General features: G+C 44.1%; 2 protein-coding genes across 2 annotated transcripts in view; both read left to right on the top strand.

Moving 5' to 3' along the window:
- The window catches only part of LOC121867193 (GTP-binding protein Di-Ras2-like), a 56805-nt gene that overhangs the window by 23310 nt on the left and 12899 nt on the right, over window positions 1–20596 (top strand). The gene's annotated exons all lie outside the window — the stretch shown is intronic.
- LOC121870143 lies at window positions 8292–8753 on the top strand. The gene has a single exon (XM_042371916.1). The coding sequence runs from the start codon at window positions 8292–8294 to the stop codon at window positions 8751–8753; it is 462 nt and encodes a 153-aa protein (XP_042227850.1).

The following is a 20596-nucleotide window of genomic DNA, read 5'->3' as shown; positions in this document are numbered from 1 at the left end:
ACCCAGGAGATACCGTGAGAGCTTCCCCTCTCCTTGACACAATCCCACTCCATCCTTCTCCCTGTTACAATCCCACTCCATCCCTCTCTCTGATACAATCCCACTCCATCCCTCTCTCTGATACAATCACACTCCATCCCTCCCTCTGTTACAATCACACTCCATCCCTCTCTCTGTTACAATCACACTCCATCCCTCTCTCTGTTACAATCACACTCCATCCCTCTCTCTGTTACAATCACACTCCATCCCTCTCCCTGTTACAATCACACTCCATCCCTCTCTCTGTTACAATCCCAGTCCATCCCTTTCTCTGTTACAATCCCACTCCATTCCTCTCTCTGTTACAATCACACGCCATCCCTCTCCCTGTTACACATCCCTCTGTTACAATCCATCCTCCTCTTACAATCCCACTCCATTCCTCTCTCTCTGTTGCCAATCACACTCCATCCTCTCTCTCTCTGTTACAATCCCAGTCCATCCCTTTCTGTTACAATCCCACTCCATTCCTCTCTGTTACAATCCCACTCCATTCCTCTCTCTGTTACAATCACACGCCATCCCTCTCTCTGTTACAATCCCACTCCATTCCTCTCTGTTACAATCCCACTCCATTCCTCTCTGTTACAATCACATTTCATCTTCCTCGCTGACACAGTCCCACTCTATCCCTCTCAGTTACAATCCACCTAATTCCTGTCCTCTCTAATGCTTCCTCTTCCTCTTCCCCCTTCTCCTCCTCCTCTCTCTTCCTCCTTCTCCTCCCTCTTCCCCAACCTCCAATACTTTCTCTCCTCTCTCTCTTCCCTTCCTTCCCCTTCCCTCTCCTTCCATTCCCCTCCCTCCCTCCCTCCCTCCTTCCTCTAACCCCCCATCCGTCCTCTCTCACCACTCATTGTTCCTACTAATCCTATCCCCCTCTCCACCAATCCCCCTCTCCTTCCCTCCCCCCACACAGTCCCAGGGAAGCGGTGACCCAGTTGGACGGCGGCGGCGGCATTGTGAGGGGGGGGGGTGAGGGGGGGGGCACACTGATGGGGGAAGAGGAAGGGAAGGCGGAAGGGGATTCAATCTTGACCAACATTTTTAAAAGCGTCATTGTAGCAGGAAGTGACTTCTGTTGTTTACCATATGTGACCTTGTGTGTGTGTGTGTGTGTGTGTGCAATAATAATAATAATAATAATAAATGGTTCATTAATAGAGTTGCAGCCGGTAGCTGAAAATATACAGATTTACATTTGATTTAGACATAATGATATAATATGAGTTGAATACATTTACAGGGCAGTACAGTACATAAATCAGGAGTTGTTTATTATTTTAACAATAGAAGGGATGGTGCTATTCTTATATCTATCGGTGCGGGCTCTTATGGGCTGAATTTTGTTGTAGTGGCAGACTGTGCGACGTGGGTGGGGGGCTGCCGGTGGCAGGAGGTGGCGATGACGAGGGTGGTGCATTAGTTGGCTGCCAAACCTTTCCAGTGCTTGGTGGTGGAGGTCACTGAGAGATGGCATTTCCCAGGTGGAGAGAGCGTTGACGTAGCCGGAGTATTCTGCGCTGAGCATGATTCTGCAGGCCCATTTCTGTACCTTCTCTAGCCGACGTTGTTGGGTGGAGTTGAGAGAAGACGACCAGGCTGGTGACACAAACGTTAGTTTGGGGAGAATAAAGGCGTTGTAGATAGTCCTCAGCTCTGGCGTGGGTGTCCCAAGTGACCTAAGTCGTCGTAGCATGTAGAGACGGTACGATGCTGCCTTGACTGTATTATTTACATGGGCCTTCCAGTCCAGTTTGTTGTCTACAGTTACACCCAGGACTTTGGCAGGCTGCACCAGCTGGAGAGGATGGGCACCCACTGTGACTGCTGGGGCTTGCACTGGAGTGGTGGCGGTATTAATGTGCATGACTACGGTTTTGGTGTGGTTGATGGTGACCTTGTTCTCCGTAGTCCATGCCTGTAGCCTGTCCAGGGTGCCTTGTAGCGATGAGTAGTCTGGTGCGGTGTTGTCCACTGAAACCCTCACAGTGCAGTCATCCACGTACTTCCACCTGTGAGGAGTGTCAGATAGAGCGTCGCTGATCAGGATGAGGAAGCACAGTGGTCCCATCTTGGTCCCATGGGGAACATCGCAGGTGAGCTGTTGGAATGTGGAGACCGAGCCCTGATACCTCATTGCCTGACGACGTCCACTCAAGAAATCAGTGAGCCATGAGACCAGGTTGGTGGGCAGCCGTAGTGCAATGGCCTTGTTGATAATAGTGCAGTGATCAACAAGGTCAAAGACCTTCCTGAAGTCAACAAGGGCAACGGCCAGTGATGTCTTACATTTCTGCAGGTTTTTGTGCAGAAAATCCAGAAAACTAACTAAGCAGTGTGATGTAGAGGAGGTCCTCATATTGCCAAAATTGCTGTGGATCAATTGACTGATAGATTCTGGCAAATGCCCATTCAAAAACAAAGTCCTCACAGAGTAGACTGGGTATGGGGGTAATGGCAACTGGCCTGAGGTGTGTGTATTCATATTTCTTCTACATCCTCTTACAGTATATATACAGAAAAAGATATCAACAATGACAAAACAGAAACTCTTGAGTTTATAAAATGATTTCATTACCTTGTCACAGTTGCCAATATTTACATGAGCTTACCCTCCAACATTTTCTTTTACAACCATATTTTTTCCCATTTTCAACTCATCGTATTCAGAGAGTTTTTCTTCTTTAAATCCTAAGTATTTTTTATGCTGTTTTTTTCTTTGTATTTAGGATCATAATAATATGTATAAATTATGTAGGGTTATGTTATGTAATTATGTTATTTTTGTTGTGTTAGGTGCGGCAACTTCCAGGGTCATTCAGTTGAAAGTTTAGAATAATTTTTGGAGGGACAAATTAATAGTATTGGTAGATGTTTATTGAAGTTGTTGACATTTATTTTTTGTTTTATTTAGAATTTTAACAGCTCGACATATAAAACGTTTCATCACTACACAAATTTATTAAAAGTAATATATTTGTTTCCCAGTTCACTACACACACACACCTAACTACAATATGGTTTCGTTTCGAGGCTAAATTATTATATTAAGTATAAGAGCAGTAAATATGACGCCGTCCATTAAGACCAGAAGGGCGGCAGCTGCTACGTGACCCTCTCCCTCCCATGATACTTTTTAGAACGCGAAGCTTGACTGTGACGGGATATTCGCTCGCTCACATCCGTTACTGGGACCACACCCACAACACAGCCACACGTACCCGTTTGACTTAAGATAAACCCCCAAAAATAACTTAGACAATATAACTAAAGACGTTGATTTAAAGAGATACTTGTAGTAAAAAATTTAAACCTTTTTTTTCTTTCTAAATGACAGTAACGTATCGTAATAATAATAATAATAATAATAATAATAATAATAATAATAATAATAATAATAATAATAACATCTTGTTGACGTATTGTAAATGATCTTGTTAGCTAAAATATTTATTATAGTTGAGAGATTCTTCTATTTTTTATCAATTATTTATTACGCTTGTATTTTGAACACACACACACACACACACACACACACACATAGGCCTCCACTTGTAAACAAACCTATCATGGTATACACTCATACTCTCTTACAAACATACACATGATTTCTAGTATGTTAATTATTTTCTCTTTACTTCAGGTACGTCCAGCTGCTGCAGGTCTTAAGAAGGAAGGTGAGGTGTGTGTGTGTGTGTGTGTGTGTGTGTGTGTGTGTGTGTGTGTGTGTGTGTGTGTGTGTGTGTGTGTGTGTGTGTGTGTGTGTGTGTGTGTGTGTGTGTGTGTATTAAATAAATAACCAAGATGAGAAGTTAGGTGTTGAGAGAGAGAGAGAGAGAGAGAGAGAGAGAGAGAGAGAGAGACGCGACTTTCCCAGTAGGTTTATCAGTGGAATTGGGTTAAAAAATTGCACCCCCCCTCAAAAAAAAAAAAATGCTGCCTGATTCTTCTCAAGCGTCAAAGATCTAACGTAACCTAACGTAACCTAACCTACGCTAAACCTAACCAACTTCTCGGTATCGTGATTCAAAGCCTTTCATCACCACAACACTTAACAACAACAATAACATCACAAGGACTCAATAAAAAACTACAAATAATTCCCCCAAACAGTCAATAACAACTAAGGAATCACCACAAAACAATAACAACAACAAAACTCAATCACAATCTCTAAAACTAATCCAATCATTTTATATCTTTCGTAACCCATATCCAATCATTAAGCAATCCGTTTATAATATCCCTCTCCCCCACCTTCATTTCTCTCCCCTGAATAAAGTAGGTCAAGCCTCATCATCAGGGAACGGGTCAGGGTTATCAGTTGACCTTAAGGGAGGCGTTTCAGGATTTAGATGGGAAGGTGAATGATCATTGTTAATGTTTCTGTTTTTAACCAAATTTCCGTCAGTCACATTATAAGCCCTGCATATCGAAGTCTTATTTTCCCCTTAAGGTATAATTATACAGGCTCTAAACCTAACCTAACCTAACCTAAACCTAATCTACACCTCCCTTAACGTATGTACAAAAGCCCAAATTAAACCCAAGGACTCCCAAAGATTCAAAGGATCCCCCTCAAGGACTCCAAAGGACCTATAAGGATTCCCAAGATTCACCAAGGACACCCAAGGACCTATAAGGATTCCCAAGATCCCCCAAGGATACCCAAGGATTCCCAAGGACCCTTCAAAACCCCCAAGGATTCCCAAGGACCCTCAAGAACCCTCAAGTACTCCCAAGGATTCCCAGAGGCCCCGAAGGATCCCACGGACCTAAGAAGACGCCCCCCTCCCCCGGGCTCTAAGAATATATACGAAGTTTCTTATTCATCCGCCCAACCTTCATAACTTACGCTCAAGTGCCTACAGGGAAGGACGGGGGAGCGTTCGTCTGGCTTAGCTTTCATAATCGTATGTCACTGTGGAGTTGGGGAGAACGCCAGGCGATGTTGAATGCTGGTACTGGCTGAAATATGCTTATGGGATCTCAGGCAATGAAACAAATCATGCCAGTGGAATTTTTTGTTCATATTGTTTATGTTTTGATGGTGCGATTTTGTTCAGTGGCAAATGGTTCTTGTGGGATTTTATTCACTGGAAAATGGTCCAGGTGGGATTATGTCCAGTGAGGAGTGGTCAAACAGTATATCTCAAGTGGTGTTACGTTTACTGATAAACTACCTAAATATAGACACCGTTTGTACACTGAATGTTTCAGATCCTCGAGCAACATGACATAACATACCCCTTGCAGGTGATGGCTCAAGACCAGGCAGGTCCTCAGAGCAACGGTGTAGTGCTATGCTCTCGCTGGCGTCACCTTAAAGAGAATGAGTTGCTTTGGGGCTATGTAGAACCTCTTAGGAATATGAGGAAGAAGAGGACGAGGAGGAGGAGGAGGAGGAGGTCGAGGAGGAGGAAGGAGAAGAGGCGGCGAAAGAGCTGGCAGGCAGATGTCAGTCAACCATTTGTATTTTTCTTCTTCGACCCTGAACGGTACCGAGTCATAATTTTCCTATAGTCTCCGTGCATGGACATCATTTATCATCACGGAATTTACTGTCAAGATTTTTTTTCTTCAGAAGGTTGTAATACGAAACGTTGCGGCATTCTTGATAGTGGAGGTATTAGGTAACTTATCGAGTGGTATTGAATTGGAGAGTGGGAGGCTTGTGGCTAAAGTTCAGGTCAAGTGACAAGCCATTGGGTAGTGGACTGCGACGCTGGGAGGTGTCAACATCACCGTCTTCTCCTCCCATGTATACAAATTTTCCCACGTAAACTTCCCGCTTAAGAATCTCCCGCGTAAATTATCCACTTAAAATTTCCCCGTGTGTAATTGGCGCCTAAATTCTTTCCCGCGCAAACTCTTCCACAGGGGTTGGCTTGGACTCCCACGTCTGAATGTTCAAACTTGGCTTAGGTTTGGGAAGAATCTCAAAGAAGAGTCGTAAGAAATTCACACTGAATAACATCCCCCCCCCCTAAAAATCTTGCCTCTGACTGTGTCGGGAGAATAACATACAAGTGTTGGTGTGTATTGAAATATTATTAAATATACATGAAAGATTGGAACGTGAAATATGAGAAAAATGGAAAAAAAAAAACATAGAATATACTTATTAATATTTATACAGTGTCTCTATTAATGAGTAAATATAAAATGAGATCAAAGAGGAAGATATAAGTTTGTGAAGTAAGATAGAGTGGAGTGTAAGAGAGACAGTGAAGTGAGATACAGAGGCGTGAACACAACCTCATAACAACAAAGGAAGCTGTCACAGTGTTTACAAAGTGGTAGATGACTATGTTTGTCCAGGATGTTTACAAAGTGGCAGATGACTGTTTGTCCAGGATGTTTACAAAGTGGTAGATGACTATGTTTGTTCTGGATGTTTACAAAGTGGTAGATGACTATGTTTGTTCTGGATGTTTACAAAGTGGTAGATGACTATGTTTGTTCTAGATGTTTACAAAGTGGTAGATGACTATGTTTGTTCTGGATGTTTACAAAGTGGCAGATGACTATGTTTGTTCTAGATGTTTACAAAGTGGCAGATGACTATGTTTGTCCTGGATGTTTACAAAGTGGCAGATGACTATGTTTGCCCTGGATGTTTACAAAGTGGCAGATGACTATGTTTATCCTAGATATTTCCAAAATAGTAGAAGGGAACTGTCAATAGAGTCACTGAAATATCATCCCTACAATGGCACTCGATGTCTACGAAGTGCCAGATAAGTGCCACTAGGGAGAGAAAGACGCACTGCAGTAAGGATAGGAGCTACTGGCACCCCTTATAGACTGAGGATAGCACTCTCTTTCCTCACCCTTCATATAAACTTGGTACTAAGTAGAACGTGTGTTGGAATAAATTAACCAACTATAGTTTTGAGTACTTGTTCCATCTCTCTCTCTCTGCACCACCCCTCACCCGTCACCCCTCCCTCACCTGTCATCCCTCCCCTCACCTGTCACCCCTCCCCTCACCCTCCCCACCTGTCGCCCCCACCCACACCTCACCTGTCACCCAACTCCCCACCCACATCCTCCCCCACTCTGTCCCTCACCTGTCATCTTCCCCACTCCAGTCATCCTCCCTCACCCAGTCATCCTCCTGACCTGTCACTCCACCCTCACTCCACACCTCCCCTTCACCTAATTAGTCCTCACCTGTCATCCCACCTCACCCACGAATTCTCACCACCTCCTCGACCTGTCACCTCCCTCACATCTCCTCCCCTCACCTGTCACCCCTCCCCTGTCATCCATCCCTTTCTTTTCCTCTTACCCTTTTCTCATCTCCCCTCTCATTCCTTACTTACTAATTCCCCTTCCCCTTCTCTGTTGTTTCTAGCTCTCTCCTCCTCTTCTTTTCACCTTTCCTCACACTCCTTCACTCTCCTCACCTCTCACCCCTTCCTTCCCCCTCCCTCCCCTCCCACCCACCAACTGTTATCAGACATCCGGGAGAGGAGGCGGAGGACGGAGATAACACTACTAGGTCTTATCACCTGACACTACACCTCTCTCTTTCTCTCTATCTTTCTATCTTTCTCTCTCTCTCTCTTTGTCTCTTAATTTTTCTTTTTTCTTTAATTTCTTTCTCTTCCTCACTTTCACTCCCCCCCCTTTTCCTTCATTGTTTTTACCCTTTGTTTTTCTTTCTTTCTTTTTCTCTCTTACTTCCTCTCTATCTTTATCGTTCTCTTTCTCTCTCTTTCTCACACACACATGTACAGCTTAAAATACAACCCGCGAATAATATAACCTACCAAATACACAACCCGTTTATAATACAACCCACCATATAGTACAACCCGCCAAATAATACAACCCACCAAATATACCTCCCCGTTAATGATACAACCCACCAAATAGTACAATCCCCACTTAAAATAATACAACCCACCAAATACCTCCCCACTGAAATAACTTACCTCTCCGCTAAAAAGGTGTCACATTAAGGGCACAGAAACAAAAAGTAAACTCAAGTAAAGTAAAAAAAAAGTAAAAATAAATGCAAGTAAAAAAAAAACTTTCAATGCCAAAAGTTTCAGGAGTTTGAGTGAGTGTGAAGGCTGAGAATTTGTCACTTAGTTTATGAGAAGAAATGACAAGAATTCTGAGAGTTTAGCTGAGAAATATTTTGAGAGTTTGTAGATGTTTTGCGTTTGTCTTTTGCTGAGAGATTTTCTGAGACATTGTGAGAGATTAGTGCTTGGAGATAGTGGGAAACAGGAATGAAACAGGGAATGAAACAGAGAATGAAACAAGGAATGAAACAAGGAATGAAACAAGGAATGAAACAGGGAATGAAACAAGGAATGAAACAGGGAATGAAACAAGGAATGAAACAAGGAATGAAACAGGGAATGAAACAAGGAATGAAACAGGGAATGAAACAAGGAATGAAACAAGGAATGAAACAAGGAATGAAACAAGGAATGAAACAAGGAATGGAACAGGGAATGAAACAAGGAATGAAACAAGGAATGAAACAGGGAATGAAACAGGGAATGAAACAGGGAATGAAACAAGGAATGAAACAAGGAATGAAACAAGGAATGAAACAGGGAATGAAACAAGGAATGAAACAGGGAATGAAACAGGGAATGAAACAAGGAATGAAACAAGGAATGAAACAGGGAATGAAACAGGGAATGAAACAGGGTTTAAAACAGGGAATGAAACAGGGAAAATGAAAACAGAATGAAACAAGGAAGGAAAACAAGGAATGAAACAGGGAATGAAATAGGGACTGAAATAGGGAATGTAAATAAGGAATGAAATAAGGACTGAAACAAGGAATGAAGCAGGGAATGAAACAAGGAATGAAACAGGGAATGAAACAGGAATGAAACAAGGAATGAAACAAGGAATGAAACAGGGAATGAAACAGGGAATGAAACAAGGAATGAAACAAGGAATGAAACAAGGAATGAAACGAGGAATGAAACAAGGAATGAAACAGGGACTGAAACAGGGAATGAAACAAGGACTGAAACAAGGAATGAAGCAGGGAATGAAACAAGGAATGAAACAAGGAATGAAACAGGGAATGAAACAGGGAATGAAACAAGGAATGAAACAAGGAATGAAACAGGGAATGAAACAAGGAATGAAACAAGGAATGAAACAAGGAATGAAACAGGGAATGAAACAAGGAATGAAACAGGGACACGAAAACCAAAACTGAAACTTAATATTATAGCTACAATATGAAACTAAAACTTATTAAAACATACACAGTGAAACGTTGAAACTTGACACAGAAAGAAACTAAGTCTGTAAACGCGACAAATAAAACAACTAAAATTAAGATAAGCACTGAAACTGAAACCATAACTCATCCCATAATACAGCCACCATTACTGTGACAACGCCAGACGCTGATGATCGTTCGTGCCGGCGCTGACCACATAACTAAGACTTGTCCGAAATGAGATAACACAAGAGGTCTGTTATAGCTGCTTGCCCTGACGAGGCGAGACGAGACGAGGCGAGGCGAGGCGAGGCTAGGAGAGGAGAGGCGAGGCGAGGCGAGGCGAGGCGAGGCAAGACAGTACCACCATGCCAGGGGAACGTACTGTAATAAAGGTCATGAAGGCCAAGCTGACTGGGAGCCCTAAAATTGGTGGTCGATCATCTGCAACACCACCGTCCATAATCACCAGCACGAGTGACCACCCCGGGGGACCTGTTCCTGTTGGGTGAGTGTGTGTGTGTGTGTGAGTGTGTGTGTGTGTGTGTGTGTGTGTGTGTGTGTGTGTGTGTGTGTGTGTGTGTGTGTGTGTGTGTGTGTATGTGTGTGTGTATGTGTGTGTGTGTGTGTGTGTGTGTGTGTAAGGAGGAGGGTTCGTTGAGCTGTGTGTGAAGTCTTGATTTATGGGACCCAACTTGCATGATCCCCCTTCAATAGTTGTAATGTCTACCTGTTGTTTCCGTCTCTCTCACTAAACAGGTCAGTAGTGAAAGATACTGTTCTACTTCTGTCTCTTTCTCTCTCTCTCTCTCTTTTTCTGTCTATCTGTCTGTCTGTCTGTCTACATGGGTGACAACAAATCATCAGTGTTTGGCTGCTTAAGAATCACTCACTCAGTAGCGACTCTTGGTTGCCATGGAGAGGCTGCATCACTAAAAATCTTCCGGAGATGAAGTTTGGGAGGAGTTGACAGGAGGTATGTGGGAGAGGGGCGCTGAGAGGAGGTGGGGTGAGGGAGGGGCGCTGAGAAGAGGTGGGGGTGAGGAGGGGTGCTAAGAGGAGGTGGGGTGAGGTAGGGGTGCTGAGAGGAGGGGTGGAGGGAGGGTGCTGGAGAGGGAGGTGAGGGAGGGGTGCTGAGAGTGAGGTGGGGTGAGGGAGGGGTGCTGAGAGGAGGTGGGGCGAGGGGAGGGGCGCTGAGAGGATGGGGGTGAGGGGAGGGGTGCTGAGAGGGAGGTGGGGGTGGAGGAGAAGAGGGGCGCGAGGAGGTGGGTGAGGTAGGGGCATGAGAGGAGGTGGGGTGGAGGTAGGGGTGCTGAGAGGAGGTGGGTGAGGGAGGGGCTGAGAGGAGGTGGGGTGAGGAGGGGTGCTGAGAGGAGGTGGGGGTGAGGAAGAGGGGCGCTGAGAGCAGGGGTGAGGAGGGGTGCTGAGGGAGGTGGGGTGAGGGGAGGTGCATGAGAGGAGGTGGGGTGAGGTAGGGGTGCTGAGAGGAGGTGGGAAGAGGAGGGGTGCTGAGAGGAGGTGGGGGTGGGAGGTAGGGGTACTGAGAGGAGGTGGGTGAGGTAGGGGGTGCTGAGAGGAGGTGGGGTGAGGTAGGGTGCTGAGAGGAGGTGGGGTGAGGGGAAGAGGGGAGCTGAGAGGAGGTGGGGGTGAGGGGGAAGAGGGCGCTGAGAGGAGGTGGGGGGGTGAGGGGAGGGAATCAAGAGGAGGTGGGTGAGGGGAAGAGGGGCGCTGAGAGGAGGTGGGGTGGAGGGGAAGGAGGGGCGCTGAGGAAGAGGAGGTGGGGGTGAGAGGAAGAGGGCGCTGAGAGGAGGTGGGGTGAGGGAGGGGTGCTGAGAGGAGGTGGGGGTGGTTAGGGAGATGGAAGGGGGTGGAGGGGTGGAGAAGGGGAGCTGGGATGTTTGGTACGGTGAGTGGACTTGGAATGTGGAAGCTGTGAGAGATGGAAGGGTGATGGGACGGGTGGAAGGGGAGTCATGGGGTACTGGGAGAGCGATTGGGTCTGTGAGAGGGGTGGAAGTGCTTGGAAGAGGTGGAAGAGGGCTGTGGAAGGGGTGGATGTGTCAGGAGGAGGTGGAAGGGGAATATGGGAGGGGTGGAGGTGCTAGGAGGGGATGGAAGAGAACTGTGGGAAGGGTGGAGGACAATAGGATCCACCCACCAGGGATAACAAGTATGGATTTTCGACCGTGTAACTCTCAACTGGCCGGGGGAGGCAAGACCCTGCCATTGTGTCGAGAAGCTGTGTGTTGTGAAGACCTTCCCACTCTGTCTGCCTGTCTCTGAATGGGCGTCTGTGTCTGCCTGTCTCTCTCTGTCAACGTCTGTGTCTTCTCTCTCATTCATGTCTGTCTGTGCGCTATTTATCCTTTTTATCCCTCCTCCCTTCTTTTCTCCCTTCATCTCTATTCATGTCTGTCTGTGTGCCATTATCCTTTCATCCCTCTCTCTCTCTCTCTCTCTCTCTCGTTATTTATCCCTCCCTTCGTCATTCCATGTTTCTCTCTTTCCCCTTCCAACTTTTTCTCTCTCCCTTCTTCCATCTGTCTCTCTCTGTCTCCCTCTGTCCATCTCTCTCCCCTCCCCTCCAGCTTTTTCTCTCCCTCCTTCCAACTTTTTCTCTCCCTCCCTTCATCTATCTCTCTCTCTCCCTCTATCTATCTCCCCTCCTCCCCTCCCTCGTCTATCCCTCTACCTCGTCTTTTCACTGCCGTTCATGAGTGAAATACTGACTGTTTTTCACTGCCGTTAACGTGAGAGATACTGTTTTTCACTGCCGTTCATGAGAGAAATAATGGTTTTTCACTGTTGTACAAGTAAACAAATACTACTTTTCACTGCCGTTCACACAAAATTGCATTATAATAATCACTGTCGTTCTTCTACTAGGGAGTTCCGGAACTCCCATAGCCGTTCTTGTACGGAATAACTGAATCCTAAGAACGCCGGATTCCTCATACGACTTGGAGATGGACAGTACTGTCTGTCTGTCTGTCTGTCTGTCTAGTGACGGTCCTCGAGTCAATCTACTGAATCATAATTAACTATGTTCCTTCTCTCTGTTGTTGACTACTTTGAAGAACTTTTTTTTGTTCACTGTTCTTTTTTGTTCATTTCTGTTCTTGGAGTGAATATTTTTGTTCACTTATGTTCTTGAATACTATTTTTCACACCTTATATCACCCACTGAAACACACATCACCCACTGAAACACACATTACCCACTGAAACACACATCACCCACTGAAACACACATCACCCACTGAAACACATATCACCCACTGAAACACACATCACCCACTGAAACACACATCACCCACTGAAACACACATCACCCACTGAAACACACATCACCCACTGAAACACACATCACCCACTGAAACACACATCACCCACTGAAACACACATCACCACTGAAACACACATCACCCACTGAAACACACATCACCCACTGAAACACACATCACCACCCACTGAAACACACATCACCCACTGAAACACACATCACCCACTGAAACACACATCACCCACTGAAACACACATCACCCACTGAAACACACATCACCCACTGAAACACACATCACCCACTGAAACACATACATTTATTTACACTCGATCAGCTGTTTACTTCACCACCACACAGCTGATGGTTGGCCGAGGCTAACCTGACCCAACTGAATCATTGAAGCAACACCGAGCGAACTGTCCCGACCTACCGAGTGAACACGTCTTGTATGTATGTCTCGTTGTTTATGAGAGCGACACTTGTTGACGACAGTTGTTTGGGAGGACTTAATGTAAGGTATTGAAAGATATTGAGAATGGTGGTGGTAATGGTGGTGATGTTGGTAATGGTGGTGGTGGTGGTGATGGTGGTTGTGGTGATAGTTGTGGTGATGGTAGTGGTGATGGTAATGGTTCCATTCTTACCACTAACACCACCATCACCATCACTACTTTTACTATCATCACCACTATCAACACCATTACCACCCTCCGCCGCCTCCACCACCACCACTACCACTACCATCTTCACCATCATTGAGATTACAGTGACTGGAATAGTAAAAGAGAGAGAATCAAGGTGTGTGAAAGTATAGGTGTGAAAGGGAGTGTGTGTGTGTGTGTCAGGGTGTGTAAGAGTGAGAGGGAGTGTGTGAGAGTGAGAGAGTCAATACAAAGAGAGGGAAAAAGTACCCCCTCCCCACCCCACACACACACACCTCTGCCCTTTGCTAATGTGAGCCGCAGGTGTGGCAGTCACCTGGCTAAATGAGATGCTCCTCACCTGTCCCCTCTACCTGCCTGCCATTCCCCCTTCCCTTAGAGAGAGAACATGACCACCACCACCACTACCCATCACTACCACCATTACTACCACCACCAAAACTAAACCAATTACCACAATTAGATAACACACATCAACCAATAAGCATCATACATCATCAGTTATCTTACTTTAATTTACACCAATGAATAGAGAGGATTTTTCGTGACGTCACTCTCTAACTATTGTCTCCGAGTCCGCTCATTGTTATCGTTAAATGGCGCCTCCAAGTTGGTTTTTTTTTATATATTTTTTCCCCCTTTGTTTTTTTGTCTATTTTATTGTAGAGTTGACCTTGTTTTTTTTTGTTTGTTTGTCTGTTTGTTTTTAGATTAAATCGTTTAGGGTTTTCTATACATGGGGTGATTTTTTGTCTCAATAACCTTGTCCTTGTGTGTTTGTTTTTTTGTATAAATTTCGTGTTTTTTTTTACTTGTATAGATGAATGTGTTTGTTTATTGAAGTTTTTTGTTAAGATGAATGTAATTGTTTGTTTGTTTTAGTTTGTTTATCTTTGGGGGTGTGGAAGGGGGTAGGAGGGGGAGGTGGAGTGAGAGGAGAAGGATGGAAGGGAAGAACTGGGGTGGGGGTGAGAGGAGAAAGAAGGGAACAGAAGGAATGGGGGAGGGATAAGAGAGAGAGAGAGAGAGGAGAAGAGAGAGAGAGAGAGAGGCAAGAATATCCAAACCCACGAAGGATTTTTCATATGTTTTTCTTACTTCTACACTCATGTGGTCATTAACTGTCTCGGTGGCTCACTGGCACCTGCCGTCTCTCTCCTCTCGTTTGCATAATCCGTGGTCGTTGGTTCGAACTCTTTACTGTTACTGGAGGGTACAAACAGTTCGCTTTCTTTAACTTTCTTTTTTTTTGTCAGTTTTCTCTGGTGTAAACTTTCACGTCCCAATGGTTTAACTTATGGGGGGGAAAAATTATGGTTTTCTTTTATACTTTCTATTTAACTTTCTCTCTTTCACACATTTTATTTGTTACTTCTTTATCTTTCTTTCTTTGTCTCTCTACTGTTCTTTTGTCTTGTTATCTCAGTCTCTGTTTGTCTGTATGTCTCTCACTATCTTTCTTTCCAATCTTTCATCTCTCTTTCTTTTATCTCCATCTCTAGCTCTCAATACTCCCGTTTACTCTTTCTCTCTATCTTTATCTCTCTCTCATTTTATACGTTTCTCTCTTCTTCTCTCTAACTCAGGATCGTCTCTCTCTCTCTCTCTCTCTCTCTCTCTCTCTCTCTCTCTCTCAGTATCTTTGTCTGTCTCTCGCCCTACCTATATATCTCACTCTCATTCTTTAATCTCTCTATCTCTCATCTCTCTCTCTCTCTCTATCTCCCAGTCTCTCTTTCTCTCTACCGGGACATAGCCAGGACGATCAAGGTAGAATCGACCCAAGACTAGACAAAGCATCATTCATCCCCAGACTAACGTAGTGTCGAATCCTTGTTTATTTACGATTCGTAGTTTGGATACAGGTTTGGATTTGGGTTCGGGTTCATTTCGAGTTCGGGTTCATTTCGGGGGTTCGGATTCGTTTTCGGGGTTCGGATTCGTTTTCGGGGTTCGGATTCGTTTTCGGGGTTCGGATTCGGTTTTCTCTTTTTTTTTGTAGGATAGACAAGAACTTTTTTTTCCCACATAGAACAGGGAAGGCTAATAACGTTTCGTAGCATAGACAAGGTTCATTAAGGTTCATCCAGTAAGTAATTTCCCGAGAATATATATATATTTTTTTACGTTCGTGCGTCAGATTACTTTCAAAACAAAAACGATTACGGGGAAAAAAAATCTCTCAGCGGGTCAATTAGTCATTTAATTAAGAAAGACGTCCATTGAGCTGACTAACGCAATACAAGGACGAGGTAGGTGTGTGTGTGTGTGTGAATCAGTTAATATCGTACGTTAATTCTAGATTACTTAAAATTAACATGTTAAATCAATTTCCGTAAGTGAGGTTAAGTAAATTAATCTTAATACGGTTAATCTCGGTACAATTTAGAAGCCATGTATCTTAAGAGTTCTTGAGAATCTATCTTTGAATCGCAGTGAGGCAGTTACAAGCGTTCTCCCATCTCAAGTTAAGGAGAAAATCTAACGTAAGAATCTTCGAGAATCTGGTCACTAAAACCTCCTAAAACAGAACTCCCTGAAATTGATACGAGGACGAAAAGTCGGATACAGATTTTTCTTCCCAAATTTCCTCAGTTTCCCGTAAAAAACTTGAAGGTGTATCGTTTTCTTTGAATAATTTGTAATTTTTTTTGTTATTGATCAGCTGATACTCGCCAAACCTATTCTCTCTCTCTCTCTCTCTCTCTCTCTCTCTCCGTTCTTTTCCACTACAGTACTAACATATGATTTATTAGCATCCATACCGTATGCATTGCTAGGCCTCATAATATACTAAACTCGTCTTTATATAAGGTTTTAACTCTTACAACAGGAGCTATTAGTCACAAGAGTGTGCGGTTTAATGAAGTGCGTCACTAAATGTTGATCACGTCTTCCATTCCTTCCCATAGGGCAAAGCGCACCTCGAAGGAGTTGGCTTTTCTTTGGATGAATTCGCTCTTTTAACTTTTAATTGAAGAATTATACAAAAAATTATATTATTTTGAGATTAAAGGAAGAGTGATTCATTCCAAGCTTATAATAACTTAGCTTAGTAAACTAACAATTCGGAAGGGGTGTATTATTCTTCCCAGGAGAGTCTAAGCGAGTATAAAGAGTCTGGCAGATGGGAACGAATATCTCAATAAACGCAAGCAACGTCTGATGTTATTTCTGGAAAGATCCGAGAAGAGGGGGGAGGGGGAACAGGGGAGGGGGAGGGGGAAGAGGGAAGGGGGAAGGGGGAGCTTATACAATTACAGACTGCCAACACAGATCCCATTCAGTATAAGAATAAAAATAAAAGTTCCTCTCTACGTGTGGTTGTTACTTGAGGAGAGACAACAAACTGTACTGTCCCCCACATTATTAGCATTCGTACATAAAATATCTTCAGTATGGAATGGGAGGCAGCATCTAATCATACATACACATACATTACAAACATCTATACATAAACATACACACGAAATATTAACGTCTTCGAAAAAACCCTGACAATCTGATACCATTTTATGACATCATTCGTTATAATGACGAGAAATGTAAACACTAGTGTATTTATCACATCTGAAACCTGAGAGGAATTGCGTGCGTGTGTTGCGTGTGTTGCGTGTGTGATCTGATTAAGAGGGAGGATATAAGCCCTGGATGCTACTGCTTCCTAATCATTGATGGTAAGGGAGATTAGTTAAGGTTTATGAAGTGACGCTCCAGGGATTAGGTATTACTCTCGTCTGTGATTGTGAAGAGAGGATTAGGTGGACACAGTAGTGATTATATACGGATTAGGGGTCCATAGTAATGAGGTAAGGCGATGTGGAGTGGCTTTCTTATCAGTGACTTTACAATGATTAGGGGCCTTTTCTGATGATACAACGCGGATTGGAAGTTCTTACAAGGAATTGATGGATGATTAGAGGCCTTTAACAGTGAATTAGTATGGATTGGGTCATCTCTAGCCATGCCGCAACGAGGATTAGGAGTCTAACTGTGATACGGTTAGGATTAAGGGCCATTAAGGTGATTGGGAGTTCTAGCAGTGACGTAGATTTGATTGGCCATTCATAACAGGAGTCAAAGAGAGATAAAGATTCAAATGCTTAAGAATCATGGCTGGCGTTATTATCCTCTCTCTCTCTCTCTCTCTCTCTCTCTCTCTCTCTCTCTCTCTCTCTCTCTCTCTCTCTCTCTCTCTCTCTCTTTAGTTGGTTGGTAGCAGTCAAGTCATACGAGGGAAGGTTGGCAGTACTGAAGGTGTGTAGGAGGGCGCATAGGTTGGTTGCTTTGGTGATGGAAGGAAGGGGATGTAGGAACCCTCACACACACACACACACACACACACACACACACACACACACACACACACACACACACACACACACACACACACACACACACTATAAGCAATAAAGCCTTACCTTCATTAAGACTCCAGGTGTTCTTCCTGTTAATTACTCCCACAACAACGATCACCTTAATCCTAATTACCCGGAACACAGGTAAATTAGCCCTAATTGCTTCTATCAGGTAGTAGGAGATGTTTTAGAAGTTTTGGTGCCAATTGTCCACGGTTTTTATGTTGAATTTTTGGATCACCTGAAGATTAACCACCCAATCGCTATTCTAACCTAACCTAACATACCCAATCGCTTGTATTCTAACCTAACCTAACCTAAACTAATTCTTCTTAACTAACCTAACTTCTTAAACTAACCTAACCTAAACCTAACTTAATCTAATCATATTTTATTTCTTCCACAGATTCACTTAAGATATGACGTCAAAGATGAAAAGCAATATGGCGTCATATTTAAGACTCGACTTGATATATATATATATGTGTCTCGTGTTATAAAGGAAAATGATTATGGATTCTGATTCTGAGTCGTTCGAACGTTAATTTCCGTCCATTCCTCCTCCTCCTCCTTCCCCATTTCCTCTGCCGTCTCCTTCCTACTTCTCCTTCTCCCCCTCCTCTCTCCTCCTCTCTCTCTCTCTCTCTCTCTTTCAATTCCTGCCTTCTTCCTACTTCTCTTCCTCCCCCCTTTCCCCCATGGCTCCTTCGTCCTCTTCTCATCCCTGTCTCTTCTTCCCCCCCTTCCCCTGCCTCGTCCCCTTCCCTCTACCCCATTTTCTTCTCCTCCTTACCTTACTTTCACACTTCTGTTCCTCACTCTTCCACCTCATTCCTCCCTCCTCTTTCTCACTGCATTTTCCCCTTTCCTTTCACCTTACTCCCCACTTTCTTCTCCCCCTTTCCTTTCTCCCTTTCACTTTATCCTCCTTCCCCCTCCCATTTCTCCGATCCTATCCCTTTCCCCCACCTTCAATCCCTACTTTACCCCTTCCTCCCTCTCTCCCCCTTCTCCACCTCCTCTTTCCTTCCCCTTCCTTTCCACTTACTGCCTCAAGTCTCAGTGTAATTAGTACGCCATTTTGTTCTTGCCTTAGGAGAAAATTGTCTTCGTAATTACATTGTTAGGATTTAATATTGGTATTCTCAAGAGTTCGTAAGTCGAAGCAAGAGTTCGTAAGTTGAAGCAAGAGTTCGTAAGTTGAAGCAAGAGTTCGTAAGTCGAAGCAAGAGTTCGTAAGTTGAAGCAAGAGTTCGTAAGTTGAAGCAAGAGTTCGTAAGTTGAAGCAAGCGTTCGTAAGTTGAAGCAGAACGGTAGATAACCTTTAAAATATCTTTACCCATTGAGGTACGATAGTAAAAATTGTACTCAAGGAATAATTCATCGTAAATAAGGTTTAGTCATCATACTCAAGGAGTTAATATCAACACACTCAAAACTCTACATCAACACACTCAAAACTCTACACCAACACACTCAAAACTTCACATCAACACACTCAAAACTTCACATCAGCACACTCAAAACTTCACATCAACACACTCAAAACTTCACATTAACACACTCAAAACTTCACATCAACACACTCAAAACTCTACATCAACACACTCAAAACTTCACATCAACACACTCAAAACTTCACATCAACACACTCAAAAGGAATTAAACTAAAAATAAGCACACACACACACAGAATCCACACATAAGCCAAGATGTACATTTACCCAACCAAATTTTTTTTATTTACCTGTGAAACTCAAAATTCAATTAGTAAATCCTATTAACAAACTCACTAAAACCAGAAGATAAACAACAACAAGCAAACATACAACTGCAAACTTTCTGAGAATCCACAATGATGCCAAAAATAATACAACATTCACCTTTTATTTCAGGTGAATAAAAACCCCTCATTAAAAAAAAAAGATGAAATTGATTGAAGAAATGTTATATACATCGTTCTTTTCACGTTACCTTACCTTACCTTACCTTACCTTACCTTATTCATTAGTTTATAATTAACTCAAATTCTCCTCTAATTTACAAATACATCTAATTAGTATGTGATAGTGAGGGTTATATTACCTGGGATATTAATTTGGTTTCACCCGAGTGGCTTAATTAGGGTAATATATTATATATAGGTATAACAGGTGATGAGAGAGAGACTGATCGTGATATATTTAGAAGAGGTACACGAGTACAATTATGCAACAATTATACATACATACATACATACATACATACATACAGAGAAACAGACAGGCATACAGACAGACAGACAGACATACATACATACATACATACATACATATCAGACAGAGAAACAGACAGACAGACAGACAGACAGACACACATACATACCAGACAGAGAAACAGACAGACGGACAGACAGACGTACATGCATACACACTGTTGTCATGGTGATCATGGTAGTGGCGTGTCAGTCGCCCACTCGCCGCCTGGTCCAACAATTTGTAAATTATTCATAGTGCAATGTACGTACAGGTAGGGGGTACAGGTAGGGGGTACAGGTAGGGGTGGGGAGGTAGGGGGTGCAGGTAGGGGTGCAGGTTGGGGGTGTGGGTGGGGGTGCAGGTAGGTGGTGCAGGTAGGGGGTAGAGGGGGGTACGGGTGGGGGTTCAGGTGGGTGGTGCAGGTGGGGGTACAGGTGGGTGGTGCAGGTGGGGGTGCAGGTGAGGGGGGGTGCAGGTTGGGGTACAGGTGGGGGGTACAGGTGGGTGGTACAGGTAGGGGGGTACAGGTGGGTTGATTGGGTAGGGAATATGCAGGTGGGTGCAGGTAGGGGGTACAGGTGGGGGTACAGGTGGGGGTCAGGTGGGGGTACAGGTAGGGGTGGGTAGGTGGTGCAGGTAGGGGTGCAGGTGGGGGTACAGGTAGGGGGGTGCAGGTAGGTGTACAGGTAGGGGTACAGGTTGGGGTACAGGTGGGGGTACAGGTGGGGGGTGCAGGTGGGTGGTACAGGTGGGAGGTGCAGGTAGGGGGTGCAGGTAGGTGGTACAGGTAGGGGGTACAGGTA

This window comes from Homarus americanus, unplaced genomic scaffold (genome assembly GCF_018991925.1).
Source record: "Homarus americanus isolate GMGI-L3 unplaced genomic scaffold, GMGI_Hamer_2.0 scaffold32583, whole genome shotgun sequence".
Lineage (NCBI taxonomy): Eukaryota > Metazoa > Arthropoda > Malacostraca > Decapoda > Nephropidae > Homarus > Homarus americanus.
Note: the sequence above shows the minus strand (reverse complement) of the source record. Positions and strands in the feature narration are given on the sequence as shown.